At 42.7% G+C, this 20,518-nt stretch overlaps 1 protein-coding gene across 7 annotated transcripts in view; it reads left to right on the top strand.

Annotated features, from left to right (window-relative positions):
• The window catches only part of SORBS1 (sorbin and SH3 domain containing 1), a 163,667-nt gene that overhangs the window by 90,281 nt on the left and 52,868 nt on the right, over positions 1 to 20,518 (top strand). For 4 of the 7 annotated variants that reach the window (XM_084289898.1, XM_084289899.1, XM_084289896.1 and 1 more), the window contains 7 exons: positions 6,003 to 6,058; positions 8,068 to 8,133; positions 10,162 to 10,257; positions 14,062 to 14,181; positions 15,774 to 15,800; positions 15,937 to 16,052; positions 19,808 to 20,179. In XM_084289898.1, the coding sequence (XP_084146024.1) occupies positions 6,049 to 6,058; positions 8,068 to 8,133; positions 10,162 to 10,257; positions 14,062 to 14,181; positions 15,774 to 15,800; positions 15,937 to 16,052; positions 19,808 to 20,179 (807 nt within the window). In that variant the 5' untranslated portion in view covers positions 6,003 to 6,048. The remainder of the gene's footprint in view (positions 1 to 6,002; positions 6,059 to 8,067; positions 8,134 to 10,161; positions 10,258 to 14,061; positions 14,182 to 15,773; positions 15,801 to 15,936; positions 16,053 to 19,807; positions 20,180 to 20,518) is intronic. The other 3 variants (XM_084289901.1, XM_084289897.1, XM_084289900.1) reach the window with 2 other exon arrangements.

Raw genomic sequence — 20,518 nt, forward strand, 5'->3', positions numbered from 1 at the left:
CTGTTAAATCATTTGCTGCTTTCCCTCTGGAGCTGGCAATCTGAGAGCTGTGCCCAGAGTTCCCATGCACAGGCTGCACATGAGGTGTTAGCATACTTATCACAGATAAATCTGAGCAGAAAAGCCCATTTCTAATGTTCTCAGATGCCGTGCCTTGAATCTCCTGCTAAAATGAGTACAAGACTTTAAAATATTCCAGTTTTTTTTTTTTCTGTCTGAATCTGTGATGTACTATGAGCTGCTTGGGCATATAGGTGTGACACAAAAGCATTTGTTTCTTTAGTAGGCACAGATGATGCCCAGGCTGCAGCTAATGTCACTGTGATCTCAGCCACAAAATACAAAAAATAAAGGGTGGTCATGGCAGACTCAGGAGGAAGTCGAAGCCCAGTTACAGCGCATTTAAAAACCTATTGTCATAAGAAGAAATGTTTTTGACTGGAAAGCTGCTGATAAGAGCGGTTAACTTATTCAGAGGGAACCAGTGACCCACTGCATGTCAAGTTACTCATTTGTCTCCTCTGTGCCAAACAACCCTCTGGACTGCTGTTTTACAAGCCCTGGATCTGTGGCTGAGCAGAAGGCTGATGGCTCACTCAAGCAGGAGCCACCTTTGAGCCCCGAAACCCTGCAGGTATAAGCCCTCATCACTTAATGAGGGTTCAGCAGCTGATGAAATTTTTCCAGTCTGTTTCTTTACAAGGGAGGTCCCTGTAGACATCAAGTCACTGTCTGAACTAGCACTGATCGTAGAGCTGTGTCTAGTAGGCAGGCCAGAATTAGAGTGGACCAAAGAAGCTGATCTGCATTTTAAACCTTGCCTTTTCAGCTCTTGGGCGTGCCAGCTGTAGGCTTTGCTCTGATTCTGTGATATTAAGCAGAGTTTAGGGTTTGGACTGCCAACCTTTTAAAACCTACTGCTGTTTACTAGATTTTAATGAGCTGGATGACAACATGCAGACCAGTTGCTTTGGAAACATTTGTTTATGGGTTTGTGAAATGAAGGCTCTGAGGTGCGATCTCTTTCTGAAAATGCATGGAGAGGGGAGCACACGTGCTACTGAAACAGAAAAACAATGTTCATGCAAAACAGTGGAGTGCTAGCTGTTTGTAAACTAAATTTAGGCTGCAAGTCAGAAACTTTGTTCCAGCTACAAGAAAGGAGTTGTGGAGGCAGGCCATGTTACCAGTTTCAAGCTGGAACTTGAAATGTTCCTGCCCAGGATTGTATGACACAGTTGCCTGCAATAGCATGGGAGTAGGCTTTGATGACCCCGGAGATCCTTTTCTGCCCTGTGTTCCAAAGTGGTGACCTTGAACTCAGTTCAACTCAGGTTGTTGGTAAATTTTGTTTACTCTGAAGTTGGTGACTGGAAGATGACTTGATTCAAAAGCATCTGATTTCTTAAAGCCACATCTCCTGGTTTACATTTCCTATTTGACTTTTCTTATCTATGCAGTGACATGTTACTGCTAAATTGCACAAAACTTGGCACATGCCCCAGATATACCCATTAGGAAGAAAACAAACAAGCACCATATTAAAAAAATAAAAAAAGACAGCGATTCTGCATATGAAATGTGCTATGCTTGTTTATTCCAACAGCTGTAAGTTCAATTATTTATAAGAACACACTATTTCAGCTTGCATTCAGTGCTGCCATTTGTTTCATGTAGCTGAGCCTTTGCTGCTCCCGCTTTGCTGTTTTAACACTTGCTGAGGAGTGTGGGGTGGCTGTGTTGTTCAGAATCAGTATGACTCTTCTGTGTACTGCTTATTCATAGTCCTTTCATGGCATTTATTCTTAGGAGCATAATGTCTTCTGAAGGAATGACAGAATGTTCTTTAACTCTTAAAATAAAAATGACAGCCAACATGTTTCTCTTTTATTTCAGGATAAGAAAATAATGATACTTAGAGATGATTGCATGGGTTAACCTGCAGCTGCCTATTAGATGCTAGTTATTTTCTATTGCCACATTTCACATGACAGAGTGTGAGAGGTGGAGCAGAGATGTACTTTCCAGAGACTTTCTTTAAACAGAACCTCCTGGTAGGAGACACTGGCAGCAGCACAGCCCTTTGCCTTCTTTCCAGCTTTGGGAACCCATGTTGCCAGCACAGCTGGTTGAGCAGAGCATCTGGATCAGAAACACTGGTGACAATGTGAGAAAGGGTCTGAGCCAGGGACTAAAAGACTGAGTGCCATCAGTGATGTACAAAATCTGACGAGTTTTTGTGATTGCCAATCCTCCCTTAAGTCTGAAAGTCTCTCATTTTCCTAAAAGCCTTATCTCATAGATTATTTATAGATAAGATTTTTTTTTCCTTTTAAATGCAGCACTAAACTCTCAAAGCTCTTGTACACGGAGAGAAACTTTTGCAAATATAAAAACTCAAAACTGAGAAGCTAACATAGGAGTCTGAGTCTCAGGGATTTAAGGGGCCTGTCTGGTAAATCTTGAATGCTTGTGGTTAGCAATTGTTTTTAAATCTTAAGCAAGTCATCAAAGCTATCAGTAACAAGAGTAGAAACCAAAGGAAATTACTCTTCCCCACATGTACATTAGACCACCGAAAATAACCACCGCCTGTGACTCTTAGCTGAGATACCAGTGACTTAAGAGCGTGTGTCCTTACTTGGGACTATTAATGAGCTGTTTGTTACCTCTGGCCATTGCAGGGGGAGTACTTGAATGTTTAGAGCATGTGAGATAATCCAGAGACATGTTGCACAGCAGTAGTCACCACTTATCTGCATTCCTCCTAAATAGGGCTCTAAATCCGCTGTGCTGTGTTTCCACACCAAGTAGGGAAGGAGCTGCAGCCTTCGGAGAAATGTGCTGGGGTGAAAGGGAGGAAGGAGCCGTTGAACATCTGCCTAGATGTACGAGGGAACTGGCAAGGAGCTGGTGGACATTAAGTACAGACACTGGCATCTTCAGGACTACAGTCGCTGGCATATGCCCTTAGGAATTCATTACCTTTCATTGTGTTTTGAATGTTTGCAGCTTTGAAACCGTTGTTGCTACATCTGTCATATTTCAGGAAAGGCATGAAAGCCTGGCAAGGAGACAGGGGACTGCTGGTTACGTCAGGGAGCTGGAAGGAGATACTTGGGTGATTTTGTGTGTGTGTGGTTTGGTTTTTGTTTTGTGTGATCTGGCAGTACCAGTTTTCAGTTTCTAAGACTGACACGAGGGATCTGTTTCTGGTTCCTTTTGAATGGCTCGGTTACGAGGTGTGGGTGAGCATACTGCCCATGTCTATGGGACTGGCTTGGCTGTGTCTACAGGAAGTTCTCTAGAACAATTGGGAGCAGCACATGCTTCCAGATCCATCCCTTTTGCAGCCCGTGGGCAGGCTGTCTGGCTAACCTGGCAGAGATGCTTTGCCCAAGGATGCACCACCCAAATACTCGCAGAGCACTGACCTTGTGTGTACATCCCCAGGTGCTAGAGGGCAGCACTTTGTGGGGGCCATGGAGCCAGATGTGCTCTGTCTGAACCATATGTCTGGTCCCAAGAGCGGCCTTAGGCTACTCCATAAAATACAACGTGGATGTAACAGCACTTCAGTGTGTGGTTTAGGTTAAGCATGTGGGAGACAAGTAGGAATAACTCTGTGTCCTGATGCAAAAAGGCACTGAGGCATGTTCTCAACTTCAAACATGCACCATAATTTCTTCAATCTAAACAGCAGGTATTTCTACCTGTGTGCAGTGAATCTGCACAAAGAACTGCAAGTGACCTAAATCAACTTTAAAATCAACTTTAAAACTGAACCTCTGGAGTTACAGGAGTTGAAGCACTCTGGATTGCTTATGGTACTCCCCAGCCCTCTGAATCCATTCTTTGTATGGGAACCTGTGTTAAGTGTGCACTCACTGGAGTGCTTGAGCAATGCTGATTGGTTTCACAGTTAATGAACACTGAATGCTTGTTATTTTAACTGAATTCTGAAATCACTAGTAAGCATGGGGATATGTAGAAAAATCATTTTTCTGCATCTAGTACCAATGAGTTTGTACACCTTCATTTAATTTTAGAAAGCTTATTTCTTTAAATGCAACTTTATTTTTAATCTCAGATCACTTTTTATGAGAAAGTAGTTTGTTCTTCTAAGGTGAAATAATTGAGGTTTATAGGTGTGGGGTTTTTTGGCCTCTCCTCAGTCTCCTTCAGTCTCCTCTGCTCTAGGCTGAACAAGCGAAGTGACTTCAACCACTTCACATACATTTTGCTATCTAGATCCTTCACCATCCTTGTAGCCCTTATTTTGACACTGACTGATAATTTTATACTGCGGTGCCCAAAACTGCACACAGTGCTCCAGGTGAGGTTGCACCAGGACAATCACTTCCCTCAGCCAGCTGGCTGTGCTGTGCCTGCTGTACCCAGCATATGGTTGGTAGAAACCAAAGACAGATCCTGTATTGGCAGACGAAGTAGGGCAGCGGGCCTTTAAGTTTCTGTTCAGGTGGTTTGAGACTGTACTCCCTGAACCCACACTGTGTTCCGGTGGGATCAGCTTCAAGTTGGCTGTGTCTTGCTGAGCCTTCCCTGGCCCACAATATATATCTTATGTGGATATTTTAATGAATAAAATAATTCAGTGTTGGTAGCTCTTCCTAGAGTGACGTGCGTGGAGCCCAGGTGTTGGCTAGTTTTACAGACTAGGCCGTTACTATATCTGTTTGTTTAATTTTCTTTACTTTCCTTTTTGAGTATCTGTTGAACATGCACATTGTACTCTGGCTGATACAAAATGAATACTGGATAAGAATGGGGGGATTTCAGGCAAAAGGGCAAATTTACTTCCCTGAAGACAATTTCTATCTCTTACAATGCTGTATTGTTGATTCCAGTTCTAGTAACAGGAAAACAAGTATCTCCAATTCTCTTCTTCAGCTTCTTAGCAGCTTGGAAGGAGAGAAGGTGGGGAAGGTGTTGTATCCCCTTTCTCCCATGTTTCACAGATTAGTGTCTTTTGGTTATGCACGATTGCACGGCTTGTGATACCTACTCCTATTCATGCCCTGGGATGCATTTAACTACCTGGAGTCACTCTTGCTCTCTTTAGTGCTTTTTTTTTTTTTTTTTTTTTTTTTTGTTTTTTGAAGTCAAAATGAAAGGGTCTCTAGGACCTTTAGAGAGTTAAGACATCCTGGCAAACATAGACATGTTTTGTAGACATGCTGTTCTTTCACTGTCGAGACTAACATCAACAGTGTGATGCTGTGAAAGCTGTTAGGTTGCACACATCAAATCCTGCTTGGAGTGGGTACTGGGTAAGAATAGGCTCCACAGTTGTCCCCTGTAGTTTCTCAGGACTGAAAATTGACTTTTCCAGTCCCAGGCTGATCGTTTTTCCTCTCGGGTTGGTGATTTCATTGCCTTTGGTTCCAGGAGGATTAAAGCTTCTAATTTTAAGTTTCACGTACTGGAGTTTGTTCCTAAAGATACCAGTAGCACTGCAGGACTGGAAATGGTTAGCACAGAAGTTAATATGCATTTCTACAAATGTTTCTTCTTCACTGTAACATCTTCCAGAGGAGAGGCTGACTTTGATATGAGCAGCAGATTGTCTTGAAATCTGGCAGTGGCCTAAGCTGAGGGTTTTAGCTTAAAGATGGTCTCACTATGGATTTTTTTTTTCTCCCTGAAAGTGATACACTTCATATGTTAGAAGCTAACCAGACTTGTAATTTTCCATATATAGACTTATGCTTTAATCAGTATCTCATGATTTGGTGTTGAGGATTCACTTTAAGGTTTGAAAGTAGTGCCTCTAATTGGGTGGAAATACTCATCAGTTTCTGATGATTATGAATAAAAATTGTAACTGCTGACTGACATAAATTCGTTTGGGTTTTGAACTAAATTTCTTGATGAAACTACAATTCTTACCTTGACTTTTGTAATGATTGTTCAGCATCATATCTACTACTGCCTGGGCAGGCATGAAAGAAATTAACCATTCTGTCTTTCACTTTAAACAGAGATAAACAAAATCCAGAAGTGAAAAGGGCAAGTCCCTCTGCCACAATGAGCTCTGGTAAGTCTGTTATTTTCTATTTGCAATCATTAGCCTACCTCTTTATATTCTTTTATTCTTCTTCTGTATCTTGGCAGGCAAAGCCCTGGCATCACAGAATGGTTTGGGTTGGAAGGGACCTTATAGACCATCTAGTTCCAACCACCTTGCCTCAGGCAGGGATGCCACCCACTAGGTCGGGTTGTCCAGGGCCCTATCCAACCTGGCCTCAAACACCTCCAGGGATTGGGCATCCACAACATCTCTGGGCAACCTGTTCTAGTGCCTTACCGCCTGTGGAGTAAAGGATTTGCTACTAACATCTAATCTAAATCTCCCCTCTTTTAAGTTTAAAGCTGGTATCCCATGTCCTATCACTACACTCCCTGATAAAGAGTCCCTCTCCAGCTTTATTGTAAACCCTCTTCAGGTACTGCAAGGCTACTATAAGGTCTCCCTGAAGCTTTTTCTTTGCCATGCTGAACAACACCAGCTCTCTCAGCCCTTTCTCATAAGAGAGGTGCTGCAGCTCTCTGAGGAAAATCTCAGGGAACTTAACTATTGGAGAAAGAATGGGGTGGCTTCTTAATAAATAGTGTCCTAGATTGACCTTTGCTGTGTTAATTTGGCTTATAAAGCTCAAATAACTAGAAATATTTTGAGACAAGGTAGGTCCCTTCAGCTTCTTTTACTTTGTAATACAAGATTAGAATTCAAAATTATTGTGACTACTTGAAAAAATAAAAGATCTGAAAGAATTGGGTATGTTTTAGTAGTGGTGAATGCAAAATTTGACATCTGGACAAGAAAAATCAGCTGCTCAAACAAAAACAAGGGAAGAGGAAATGGGGCTATTTGGCAAGAGTAAAACTGCTGGGCTTGTCTAGGTAACAGGCAAGCCACAGTGAAAAACTAAAGCAGACACCATACTGAAATGCCATATGTAGGACCCATGGAATAATATTCTCGACTGATTTTAGCACTTTATCATGTTTCAGCGGGGGTATCATGTCCAATGTTTAGCACCACATTTTGATAAAAACATGAACCATTTGGAGACAGCCTAGAGGAATTATAGAAAACTAATCAGAAGTCTGAAAAACACGATCTGGGAATTTGAATTAAAAGTTGCTAAGACTTACAGCTTGTAAAACACTGGAGTAGACTGCTCTAGGGTAATACCATAAGTTGGTAGGAACTGTTTAGGCAAATGTTTGTCAGCAATGACAGAGGTAGAGTTGTTTCTGCCGTGGGTCAGGAATAGAGCATTAGATGACTTTTGCAGGTTCTTTCCAGCATTGTCTTCTGTGTTTCTCTGAATTCACAAAAGCCAGTTTTATTCATGTCAGCTGAGGACCCTGCAGGCTCACATCTCTCTTTTTCCATAGAGAACATTGTGATCTTTATATTGGCCCTGAGTTCAGCAAATGTTTTCTCATTAAGCTGGATTTCACATTAAATTTCCTTCAAATCTCATATTTGAAGTGGTGCAAAAGAGTTATCCCATCAGCTTTAAGAAGCAAGGCTTCAGTGTGAAAGATACTTGTAGCAAAAGGTGGCCGTTCTCCTCGTTCCCCTTGGGCCCCAAAGTCAGTAGTTATTGGGAAATTGCAAAGCAGTCCGGAGTGCCATAATGCAGCATGCAGCTTGAATACTGGGGATTGCGGGCCAGCTCCATTATCTTTGGGTTTCTACACACATCTGGCTGATGCAATAGTGAAGAGTATTTGCTTTTTCTGTGCTAGAATGTGCATGTCCCATTCAGAGCTGGAACACCACTGAGCTGGGTGCAATGTGCACGTATAGAGAGAGTCCCCGTTTAAAAGAGGCTGCAGTCCAAGTAGGCGAAGAGGAAGGCAAAACAGAGCTGTCATCCAAGGGAGATCTGTCTCCAAGCAACATCTCCTGAGACAGTAGGAATAATTCCTAGCTCCTGAATCAGTAGCTCTGACCCATAGCATAGTCCGATGTTAAATTCAGTTGCAAATACTTTAACCCAGAAATAATCTGTTTCTTTGTTTGTCTTGCAGAACACAAAGAAATTGATGTTGCAAAAACTGTTGTGAATGGGCTTAGCAGCAATGGACAGGAAAAAGGTGGGTTAAGAGCTTCAGATGCACCTCTGCAGCTCCCCCTGCATGTCAACTGAGTGATGTGGTTGACTTCCTGGGCATTCGCTGCAGCAGGGGTTTCCAAATTTAGTTTGCCTGGCGACTGATACAAGAAAGGCTTTGTTCTGCAGCATGCCAGCAGCATTTTTTAGCTGAACAAGTGTTCTTTGTCTCTTAAGTAACAAAAGGTGGCAGGCTAGATTTGCATCTTTGTATATTTCCAGTGCTGTTTTGAAGAAATATGTGCACTGCTTGTGTTAATTGTCACCACCTGAGAATTCATATTTCAGTGTGTTTAGACAGCATGGATTTTCGGGTACCTATGTATGAATCCTGTTCGTTTCAGAGGGAGGTGAAAGTTTGAGCCCAGGATTAAAGAGCTGGAACTAACTCTTTAGGTAATAAAGAAATCTGTCATTAGCAACAAGGATTTTAAATCCCATCTTACCTGAACAAACTGGTCATCACGTTAATGTCAACAGGTCTGAAGCATGCTTTACAGCATTCGATATTATATAGCGATGGTGTGTGTTTTGGCACAGTGGAAGTATATGAGTGTATGGGTTGGTTGTCTGCAGGGTTCATTTCCTTTCTTTTCCTTTGATGCCTTTGTATAGTGGTTAGTATTTTGACTGCTTTGTAGATGGCTGAATTCCATCAGTTACTGAGCAGAACAGAATTAAGGTTTTTCCCTAAACTGTAGACTGTTTGGAGTTGGGATCTATTGTTTTCACAGGATTTGCAGTGCTCAGGGAGAAGCTTGGAGAACAGGGTTCGATTTGGGTTCCTTTTTTTAATACAAGTGGATTTAAAACCATCTCATCAAATAAAAATAATTTTATCTGGAGTTAGAAAAAACTCTTATCAAGCTCTTCTCATATCCTCTTGCTTGAAATCCCTTTGCCAGGTTGAAATCTCTGCTTTTCAGTTTAGCCTGGGATTAGGAAGATCCCCCCAAGAGGGGGTATACACGCCATCCTGATGTCCATGCCTCCCTCAAAGTGGCCCAGCACTGAGAATTGGTGTGTTAAATATTAGTAATGTAGTTCTTGCTCCTGATTTTGCCGGCCTGAAGGAGGTGGAAAGAAGGGAAGCACCTGGCATTTTCCTGTCAATACTTGCAGAAAACTAGCAGGTTTTAAAGGAGAAAATCCTGGCTCTACAGAAATCAATAGTACAATTCATTACTCTTGTGGAGCTGTGACTTAAAAGGTGTTTATCTTGGCAGGTCTCATTAAGCTTTACCAATGAGTAGGGTGTTTTTTGTTGTCGTTTCTAATAGTTCTACATTAGTAGCGATGAAGAGTTGGAGAGGAAGTAGCAGGTATTCTGGAGAGTTTTGCAACAATTGCTAGCACTTTGCACAGTGTAATATGGTTTCCCCCTGTGTTACTATGCCTGGCGCAATTAGTATGCAAAATGATGAAGTGCAGTAGAAATTTTTAATTCTTAAACTGATATTTTTTTCTGAACTGGGTATTTGATGCTGCACTCTGTCATGAGACTGTTTTCAGGATTATTTCATGTTTCTCTACTCTCTGTTGAACTTGTAAAGCACGTGACATAAAATCCAGAATTCATGTAATGCACTAGTTTAATTATCCACTCTGAACTTCTCAATCTGTGTTTTTTTCACTTTAACTGAGCCGTTTTAACATTGACTTAATATTTTTATTGTTTTGCATGTAGTGTGTCTCAGCAAAATGATTACACTAAAAGTTTTTGGTGGCTTCTAAAAACTAATGCTTCCAGATTCTCATCCCCTGCAGCGCAGTGGCAGTCAGCAGTTAGTCGATTCAGTAAGCAGTTCTGCACACTGCATAAAACAGACACGTCCTGAATTAGGACAAGCGAAGGGATATTTTTAACGGTTGCATCAGTGCTCTCTGGACTGCTTTTGTATTTGAAATTTCCTGCTATTGTGTCTCCAAGTACATTAGAAATTTTTGTGGCATGCTTCCCAAACTCTGTTCTTCCCTTTTGGATGTGCCATTTACACTTTTGTGTTTGCAGCTGTTGATGTCCCTTTATATACACGCTCTATTTCTGCCGTTAAAATAATCCCTGTGAAGAAAGTGAAAACTTCTCCTCACCTAGTGCTGCCTACAGGTATCTTCTCCCCACCCTGGCCTTCCCTGCCCCACCCCGCATTAGTTGGCCATCCATCATCTTTCTTTCTCTCTGTCTGTCTCTTTCTCTCTCTCTTTCTCTGCTTCACCCACATGCTTTGGCTAGTTTTCAGCTTCATCCTTCTCACTGTTTCCAGAGCTGTGGATTTCATCAGTAGGTAATAAAGTTAGCTCCTGACGGCACCATGCACTGTTCTCAATTATGCTGCTCCTCTGCAGACATAATTGTGTCTACTTGAATCTGGGATCGTAGTAAGCTCTTCTACTAATGCTTGGTTATGAATGATATTGTTAGTACAGCCTCATTGTGAAACGAGCTCCTGATGAATCAAAGAATATTTCCTGCCTATCTTTTAGTTTTTATGAAAGTAAACAGACATCTGTGCGCACGCTGACTTTATCCATGTAAAGAATCTGTAAATAAGGATGTCAGGCTCTGTTATACCCCCCACCCCCAAGCACATGTTTTCCTGCTAAAAGTACAAAATTATTTTTGTACTCTGCTGGATTTGGACAGTCGTGCTAGGTTAGCTGATACTGCTTGTCTCTTCTGATCTGCCACACATGTTTTGCTGTACGAAGTACAGGGCTGACGTCCTCGTGTTTGTTAACATCTGGTGGACTCCTGTAATGAGAGATCTGGATATTTGTTTTATTTTTCACCTAAATTGTGAGGGAATTCAACATCTTAGCTGTTTGTCTTCCTTTCCCAAAATGAAATAGTCTGACAACTTTATTTTCAACCCTTTTTAAAACACCCTGATTTTTTTGAGTTCAGACTTTTTTTTTTTCCCCAACTTTTACTGCTTTGATTTGTACTACATCTATAATTTGTTATATTATAGTGAAGTGCTTTGGTAGTATCCCATGAGAATTTCTATTAAATTGATTGGTTTCTTAATATTTCTATTTTGTTGAGTCACTGTTTTCAAACACAACTTCTAGTGGAAAATTCTCAGCAGATTACATCTATATCTGGATTTTTGAAAACTCAAAGTTCAGGGATGGTCAGATCTGATGAAAGAAATCCAGTCCCATCTCTTATTTTTTTTATGGTAAGCTTAAGAATGAATGCTAGTGAATGTTTTTCTTCACACCATGGTAGACCTTGTAAAAGTGTTGTTTTATGGACCCTGAAGGTTAGAACTATGCATTTGAGTATTCACTCATCAGTGATGATTTGACTATTGTTTATCCAGTTATCTCCGGAAGAATAATGAGCAGCAATATACTATTGCTGTTAATAATAGTGGCCAAGATCATACCTGACACCTCACCAAATCACAATGTATGTGCAATATTTGTTGCAAAACAGCCCAGCAAATGTTATAAAAGAAGCCTGATACAAACAAGGAGAGTGTGCAGCATTAACCAAACAAGCAAAATAGTGGAGTCAGAGCCCAGGGGAGAGCTTCAGGATCCAGCTGTAGTTCAGTGCTGGTTTTTGGGTGTGGGCCTCAGTCCCTTGTGCAAGCTGCTGGTATTTGCTGTACAGCACAGGTGAAGTCTTCCATGTCCTGCTAAAACATCTCTCCTCAATCTCTGCGGAGGGGTCAGTCCCAACATTTTTTTGTATTGTCGAGGGTCCTGCCACCCGAAACTTAGTATCTAAATGGAGTACAGAAATGACAAGAGGAGTCAGGCACAGAGCACTTACTGTTTTTTTCCTGGACTAATAGTCCGTGGTCAATTCCAGGGCCCTTTTCCTCCAATATAACGGGGACACTTCTATTTTGTGGTGAGCTCTAGGTGTTTTTCTCTCTCTCTCCAGCGCATGTGAAGGGTATATAGGGGAATAATATAGAACAACAGCAACCCTTTACTCTGTGGATGTCTGAATCAGGTGTGGTGACTCCCAGCAAAATATATCTATGCCTCAGTCAAAGTACTCTTGAAACTGGATTCACAGAGCTTAAACCTTGGTACTCTGGTTTGAACATGAGTCCAAAGAGTCCCGAGGCTGTGTGTTGTGCTGTGTGGATGTGAATTGTAGACAGAAATAGTGTCCTGTACAAGAGCATTTCCTAACCTTGTTCTGCATCCAGTTCTTTAGGACTTTTTCAGAAAGGATAGCTTCGGGTAGCAGATTTACGTGTAGGACTACAGGAAAAGTGGATTAAGTAGGGAATCAGGATATTTTCTATCAGTACAGCCTTTACTTAATTTGCAACATTGAGGCAGCCTCTAGAGGGGCAAAACTATCCACACAGACATATTAAATGCTTCTCGGTCAGAGAAGTCACTTTCTATTTCAACAGCCACGTGGGTCACCTTAAAGCGTGGTCGGGTGTGTGGTATGAGGGTGAAGTTGGCATACTTCAGCAGCATTTGCTAAGTGTGGATCCACTACCTGAAACTGCTTTTTGAGAAAGCCCTAAAGCATTGGAAGTCCAAGTAAAAGCCTTCACCATGGTGATTCCGGTGTCAGTCTTTTCCCTTACTGCTCTTGTCCACCTCTGCTCTTGGTGTTTCATTACGTTGTGGCAGTGTTCTGCAACCGTGGCAGAGGTGTTGTCTTGGTCTGTAGGCACAATGTGGATGTAGTTGGGCACTGTCTTACTGATGTCAGCCAGGCGATGCAGTTTTGCAGTAAACATGAGCTGTTATTTGGGCAGCAAGCAGCAGCTTTTGCCCCCTCTATCCAGTCTGGAGGCATAACTGTCACTATAATAATACTTCCTAAAGGGCAACTGCATTGCTCCCGGGGCATAGGGAGCTTAATCCTCACCCCGTAAAGCTAAAAATCATCATGTTGTCACTTGTGCAACACAGCACATCCTCAGAACACCTTCAGGCTCCCTGTGCATTGTCATGGTAGGACAAGCACTTCTGTTTAGGTAGGTCAAAATGAGAAGTCTGGCAGTTGCAGGGGCAGTAATAGTGCATAAGAAAGGGAGGTGATGTGTTTTGCTATGGAAGTAGCTTGGGTAAGTAAGAGTCTCTTTAGGCTTATTGTTTCTACAGATATGTTAGAGGAAACAACTCTCTAGAAAGGTTTTTAAATAAGGGTAAGAAGATAACAAACTTGAACTTCAAGGATAATGAATAGGATGATGGGGAAAAAACCCAAACCATGGACTGAAATGCACAAGGGTAAGCGTGCACTGAAGCTGTGCTGAATCAGGCCTTAGCCAGAAAGCTGGCATGACCTGGTGTTGTGCTCCACAGGGTGATCTAAGCAGGTATGTTAAATCTCCTACTTTAGTGATTTGGGTTCCCGTGTCAAAAAGGTGCAATACTACCATGAAATGGGAGGAGATGGCAAGGAGGTAGCTTGCATTGTCCTGCCGTTAGATTGTATTTGGCATAGTTGCAAGATTTTGTCCTCCAGTAGGCCTAAGAGTTTTTCAGTCCAGCACAAAAGGAATTTTTAAGGCCTTAGCATGAAAATCCTGTTGCTTTATACCACTGTGACATCCCTACAGAACCTACAGAAAAGTCTTGGGTATAATTGTGTCCTGCTAATTCATGCAAAGCAGACCAAATAAAGCAAGTGGACTCATGAAATTTGGTTCAAACACTCATGCTTTTTTTCCTCCTCTCTTAGCTCTGTTACACTGACTCAGAACTTTTTCTACATTCATCAGTTACTTGAATACAAAACTGCTTTGATTTCTCAATGCTTTAAATCCAGAGCTAATCTTCATCAACATAAACATTACTAGATCAATTCACCCAAAGACAGCCATGCTAAAAATACTCCATAGAGCTCTGATGGCTTCTAATAGCTTTCATCTAATATCTCTTTCAATGTGTCTCCTCTGGGCCTGTGCATTTCCTGTAGAAATGGATCCCACTAGAGTCTGCAGTGGAAAAGGAGCTGTGACCCTCCGGGCATCTCCAGCCTACGAAGAGAATCAGAATCTCTCTTCACCATGTCCTCAGGATGCTGAGCAACCTGAAAGTAAGTGTAGTGGGTGCGAGGTTAACTGGAATATGTTACCTCATGGTAAGCTCATATGAGGTCAGTCCAGAGTCCTGGGGAGGTGGTGTTGTTTAACTTTTAAACTAAGACTTAAAGCCCCAGATCCTGTACCAGAGTCAGAAACCTCTTGTAAGACCCAGACCAGCAGAGGGAGATGAAGTCCTGCTGTCTCCTAGAACAGGTTTCATGACCACTCACTCTTTGTCTGTAGTTTGCTTACAGCTCCCTTTCGCTGTCAGGAGCAGCAAAAAATCTCAGCTGGTTGTTATTCTTTAGTTCTGTTTTCCTGGCAGGCTCCTATCCACCTCCTTTTATCCCAAGCCAAGGTGGACCAGAAAGAGGCCGGGTGGTGCTGCTGCCACCACGGCATTCACTTGGGTTGTCAAGGCAGCAGGGATGGCATCCCAGACAGGCAGTGTCGCCACAGAGTTCTGCCATCGTTCAATAGCAGATGTGTAATTACTTAATTGTAGGAGACAGGCAAAGCATAATAAACCTGTCCAGTGTCGTGGGTCTGGCAGAGAGGATGAACTCCCAAAGGCAAGATGCTGTTAAGGGGAAAGAGGGGGTCAAACTTGCTCCTGAAAGCAAAACACACATCATTTCTGGATGCATTGTTGTAGGAAGGGTGATTCCGTTAATTCCAGCCTCAATGTGCCACTTTCTGCTCTGTCTTCTCCTCCCCCTTCTGCTCCACCTATGACCTCCCCTCTTTTCATGCTTGCCATTCCCTATTTCTTCATTCCTGCCCCCCACCATTGCCTCACTCCTTTCTGCTGATGGCTTCATAAATTTCCTGCAGCCTGAATGGCAATGAGCCTATTACTATGGAAATGAGATCATTAATACTACTTTTGCTTACTCTCTCAGTCACTTATGAAATGTACTTTGGAGCTGGAAGTCCTTTTTGCATGTAACTCGAACAGCAAAATGACTAGCAGGGGGAGAGTCAGTGGGGAAGAACCCAGTGGGAGGTGGGTAAATAGTTGATGAGACTAAAGCATCTGTCTGCAGGGACTTGGTTGTAAAGTGACGTTGTATTTTATTTTTTTTAATCCTCTTCACATGCATGCCCTTAGTCATCAAAATCTGATCTGTTTGCTGGCAGTCCTCTCCCCCTGTTAATCATACACAGTGATGTTGACAAGGGTAGATACCTCTTCATAGGCTGTATTAGGGCTGAATACGGGGTCCCTGCATTTCCAGTAATGTGTGGTGTTTGGACTTAAAAGCTTCAGCTTTAGAAACTAGCTAGCTGGGCTGCCTTTTTGCCTCTGAAATAAGAATGTCAATGAACAATTGTTTCTTCATTGCTCTGAATGAATTGCCTTGTGTTTACAAAGGTCAGAAACAAGGAGGGCATCATGTTTAGGACTGGTCTCTATGGTAATTAGGCAGCCCTGTCAGAGAGCATTTTATGTGTGAAATGAAGTAATTTGACTCTTAACTTCAGTTGGTACATGTTTTCTGTAAATGTAACAGTTTATTTCTTCCCCCCCACCCCTTTCTTTTCCTTTATGCTTATCCTCCACCCCCATCTCTTCTGTCCCTCTTTTCTGTGAAATGCCTAGGTCTGGAGCCAGAAAACACAGAAACAGGTACAAACATTGGCTGCATTTGTTGTTGCTTTCTTGGAAGTATTTCTTGTTGACTGGAAAAAAAATCCCCTCCTTTCACTCATTCTGTAGCTGGAGGGAATCCTCTGTGATCTGACTTGTTTCCTTCTGCTTCTAGATGACTGGAGGTCATCATCTACTACTGATGCCAATGGGGATGCCCAACCATCTTCTCTGGCTGCCAAGGGCTACAGGAGTGTGCGTCCAAACCTTTCCTCAGACAGCAAGCCACAGGTAAGCCTTTCTTCTGCGGCTCTGAGGGTGATCTTCTGGGTTCAAGCACTCATTTCATGGTCAGGAGTCCTGGGTTGAACTCCAAGCTTTGCTGCAGACTTGGGTAAGTTGCCATGCCTCAGTTTTTCCTACCTGTCAAATGGGGACAACGCTGATGTCAGCAGAATGCTGTGGAGCTTTTGTGTTCAGACAGACCGCAGTGTTTCCTTGGTGGATGAAGAAAGATAACAATGCTATTTCTTTGCACGAAAAAGGTGAAGTAGCCATCTATTAGTCTGTCTTTTGTGTTGGTTTATTTCCTGCTGCAGGCTGAAAGCAAAGTTAGACAGGGTGTTAAAAACAAGTTACTGGGGAAATACCCTTCAGTTTTAATGCTGTAACTGATACAAGCCTAAGGCTATCAAGGGAAAGGTTATTTGAACCCTAAGATAAATTGCTGAAATGAATCTATTAAAAGAGGTGTAACTTCATCCTTTTTCTTCTGGGTGGTTGGTCTGTAGAGAAGCAGTCTGATGAGGAAGCCCTTTGTTAGAAGCTGCTTTCTTGTATGAAATGGAGTCCCTTGGAAGTCCCTTTGTCTCCTAGCAGGGTGACTGCTCCCATCATCAGGGACCTGTAGCAATGCTACAGAACAGACACCGTTCTTGAAATTGTAAGTGAAAGTGGAATATGGCACAGCTCAGAAGATGATGGGGAAGGGAGCTGCACCCTAATGAAGAGATCCATTTGCTGTCTGATATTTACAGCTGTAGTCACTTACTGATCTTGTTGATGAACAGACAGAGCACTGATGCAGTTGGTAATTCTTACAGAAGTCACAAGGACTATTGTCTGAACAGAGATGAAATGGAACAAAATGGAAAAAGGAAATTGCAGGTAGTAAATTAGTATTTCCTGATACCATACAGTGATAACAGGAGGCTTAGCCCAATCATTTAGGGAAATACTGTGGCAATTTGAATTCTTCCAAACTGAAGCTACTTTCCTTAAGAAACCAAAAGTGATGAGCCTCTTCCAAAACCAGAAGCCCTTCAAAAGGAGCACCTACCAACTCACTTCTGCAGTCCTTGCACATCAGGGATGAGGATGAAAGAGGAGTAGCATGAGTTCAGTAGATCATGAAGATCATGAGACAGTAGCTGCAGTTTTATGAAACTATTCTAAACCTATATCCATGTAACAAGAATATATGCTGGTCCCAATTCGTCCTGCTGTGTGGATGAATTTTAAAGGTGATATTCTTTCAGATTTGGGTGTTGTGAGCTGTTAAGACATTTTAATTCTCTGCTTTTTTTGCATCATGTGTGTGTGCATTTTAAACTATGTTAGCAGTGATTTAGCCAGTCTTTGCCCATAAAGATACAACAATGGTGTGTATGTGTAAAACCTCCTTTTATAGTCTCCAGAGGGTTAATTTGCAGGAATGCAGGGAGCTACTGTTCACTAGGCTGGTGTTTTAGTTCTATTCTTTTCAGTAGTTCATTAGTTTTGGCTACTGGCAACAAAGAAAACAAACAAACAAAAAAAATACACTTTCTATTGCATAGTTGCTTTACTTCAGAACAATCTGGCTTTCAGCAAAAATTCACTGTGATTGGAATTAGAGTTTCAGTCAGCAGGCAGTTATGGAGTACCAATATGTTGTAAAGTACCAAAGACAGTAAAGCTGCTCCCCTAACCCTTACTCCGCTTTCTCACCCCTATCTTGGTTCTGGAGACAAATTATGATTTCAGTTTCTCAAGAAACTTTAATTGTTCTGGTTTTGTCAAGAGCATTTTTAAGACTGAAAAGTCCTGAAGAAAACTTAAGAGCCAGTTTTTCAGTGGGATAAATGCTGACTTTTTACTTAGTCATCTGTGACAATCTATTGTGTTCGCAAGATGTTTGCTTTCAATAGTCCTGGCAAAACTGCGTAACATTCATCTTCTGGCAATGCACTTAACGTGAAGCAGAAATGGGCTAGAGCTCTGAATTCAGCTTTGTGATTCAGATGTACCCAGTGCTGGAAAGCATGTGGTTACAGAGACATGAGCCAGGGTTTAGTTAGCCAGGATGTTAGATCTTAATTCAGCAGTGTGTAGGCAGGGCCTTGAGATCTGAGTAATGCTTGTGTGCTGCAGTGAGCAGTGCTGAGAGAGGCTGTGTGAGTTGATGTATGTGGATGAGTTCTGCGCTGGCTTTCCAGATACTGTATTTGCTTTTTGTTCTTGCTGTATTAAAACCTGCTTAACCCAAGTCTAATGACCGAATTCATTCTTCAAATTTATTTTTTCCCTCCTTTTTCTTTTCATTTTGTGCTGCTTCTTCTATCCCTCTGTTGCTTCTTGACTCTGCCTGGGCAGGCCCTTCCTCCTCCCCGTCCCCCTCTTCCCAAAGAGGAAAGCTTTGCATGGCGTCCTCGCACTGACACTAAAGTGACCAACCTGCTGCCGGTGCCCATCATGGACTGCGTGTACCTGAATGCGCCCAAGCCTTATGCGCAGCGTGCATCACCAAATGCCAGTGCACGGAGTTACTTCTCATCACCCACCCCCTATGGGGCAGTCCCCAGTGGGAAGCAAGGCTTGCCAGCAGGGCATTTTTCTTCAGGTTCCAGAGATGAGGTGCATGCTGGGCAGCCACTCTTGGAAAGTTGCTCCTTGTCAAATGCATCATCCATACAACGCAGCTCTGACGGGGCAGGTCCCAGTAGTAAGGCTGGAATGAATTCCAGTCATGAGACGAAGGCGGATAAAAAGGTCACCAGACTATATGTAGCTTGTTTATCTAACAACACTTGCTCGGCCGCATCTGAAAATTCCACTGGCACCACACATGACCCAGCAGCCAGCACCAGTTTGGGTGCTGAGCTCACTCAGGCACCAGCCACCGACATTGTTTCCTCTGTACCGGGAAAAGCTCTTCCTGCTCCTTCTCCTCCTCCTATTCCTCCCAGGCCGTACTTTTACATTGTCCTCAATAAAGACGCAGTTAGTTATGGTGCGGGCCAGCCTTCCTGGACTCAGTCATCACCTCCGCAAGCTTTGAGGGACAAAGTGCTAGAGCCCCAGAGCACAGCTGCCGCAGAGGACAGAATGAGAAAAGAGCCTTACCTTACTCAGCAGCGGCAGCCGCCGTACAAGGCAATGGGACGCAGCATGGTACATGTTTTCTCTGTAACCTTGTTTTCTTCCAGCCATGTGAACGGTTCTTTAATTCATTGTAATGTTCCCTTAATGCTTTATCCCCCTCCTTCCTAATTTCTGAGCATCTGATATGCCACCTGAGTCTTGTGGTCTTCCACTTGATAATATTTAACACTCTGTGCCCCCCAACATTGATCTGTGTGTTTGCGTGTGTGTGTTGTTTGCAGGGGGTTGGGTTGGACTGGCTAGGATCTTGCTATTTTAGGAAGGTGTAAAAGGATGAAACTCTGTAATGTGATGGTTAGTGCTTCTCAAGTGATGGGTGAGTGCAGCACTGTTTTGTGGTTTGATTTAGCCTCACTGCAAATGACAGGAGAGAGGGGTGGTGAGGGGAAGGAAGATATATTTTTATTATTATTTATTATTATTTTTTTTGCAAGAAGTTGTGTGTGTGTGTGTGTGTTCATGGAGGCCAAGGCCAAAAGACTGAAGAAATATGTTTCCCTAGGGAAAGAAAATCTGCTGGGGCTTTATATCATTTTGGGTGCATCTTTGCATGACACTATATGGCTGCGTTAGACTAAAGTACCGGTCTTCCCCATTGCATAACAACACCTTGTTTCCTACAGGATGCCACTGCCACCACCACAACTCAGCCTGGAGTTATAGTAGTCCCCCTCCTCCAGGTTAATCCAGACAGACAGCAAGAAGGCAGCTCCAGCACTCCACCACCGCCTCTGGTTCCTTTCGGGCAAGGCTCCGTATTCCCTGAGACTGTTTCTCCTGGCACACCCTTGACTTTTCCGACTTTAGATGATTTCATTCCCCCACATCTCCAGAGGGGTCTCCACCATAACCAAGCACCCTCTGCATCTGACACATTGCCCTCTGCTTACCCGAAACTGCCATTCTTCTCATCACCACCTTCACTTGTCCCTCCGGTAACGGGGGCTTTGCACAGGGGCTTGAAGCCTGAAATCACTGGAGTCATCTCACGTACAGTAAGCTTGCCAAGTACCCTCCTCACCCTTTTCCTAAATTTATATACCCAGATAAAAATGACTTTCTCCTTGGCATACTAAACTTGAGAGGAGTGATGACTCACTCCCTGCTAGCAGCATGACAACTGAAACCTTGTTTACGTCCTGTGCTAGTGCATGCGTGTTGCCTGCCTTGTGCAGCTTTGAACTTCTTATTGACTTCTCCTACATGACATTTGACTGTCTACCTTTGTGCCCATTCTGCTAGGCGATACATATCTTAAGAGTCTTCACCAAAATTATCTGAGAATAATTAACTCTGTGTAAACAGAATAGCTGCAACTAACTGATCTCTTCAGG

Source organism: Netta rufina (assembly GCF_964035555.1).
Source record: "Netta rufina genome assembly, chromosome: 7".
Classification (NCBI taxonomy): Eukaryota; Metazoa; Chordata; class Aves; order Anseriformes; family Anatidae; genus Netta; species Netta rufina.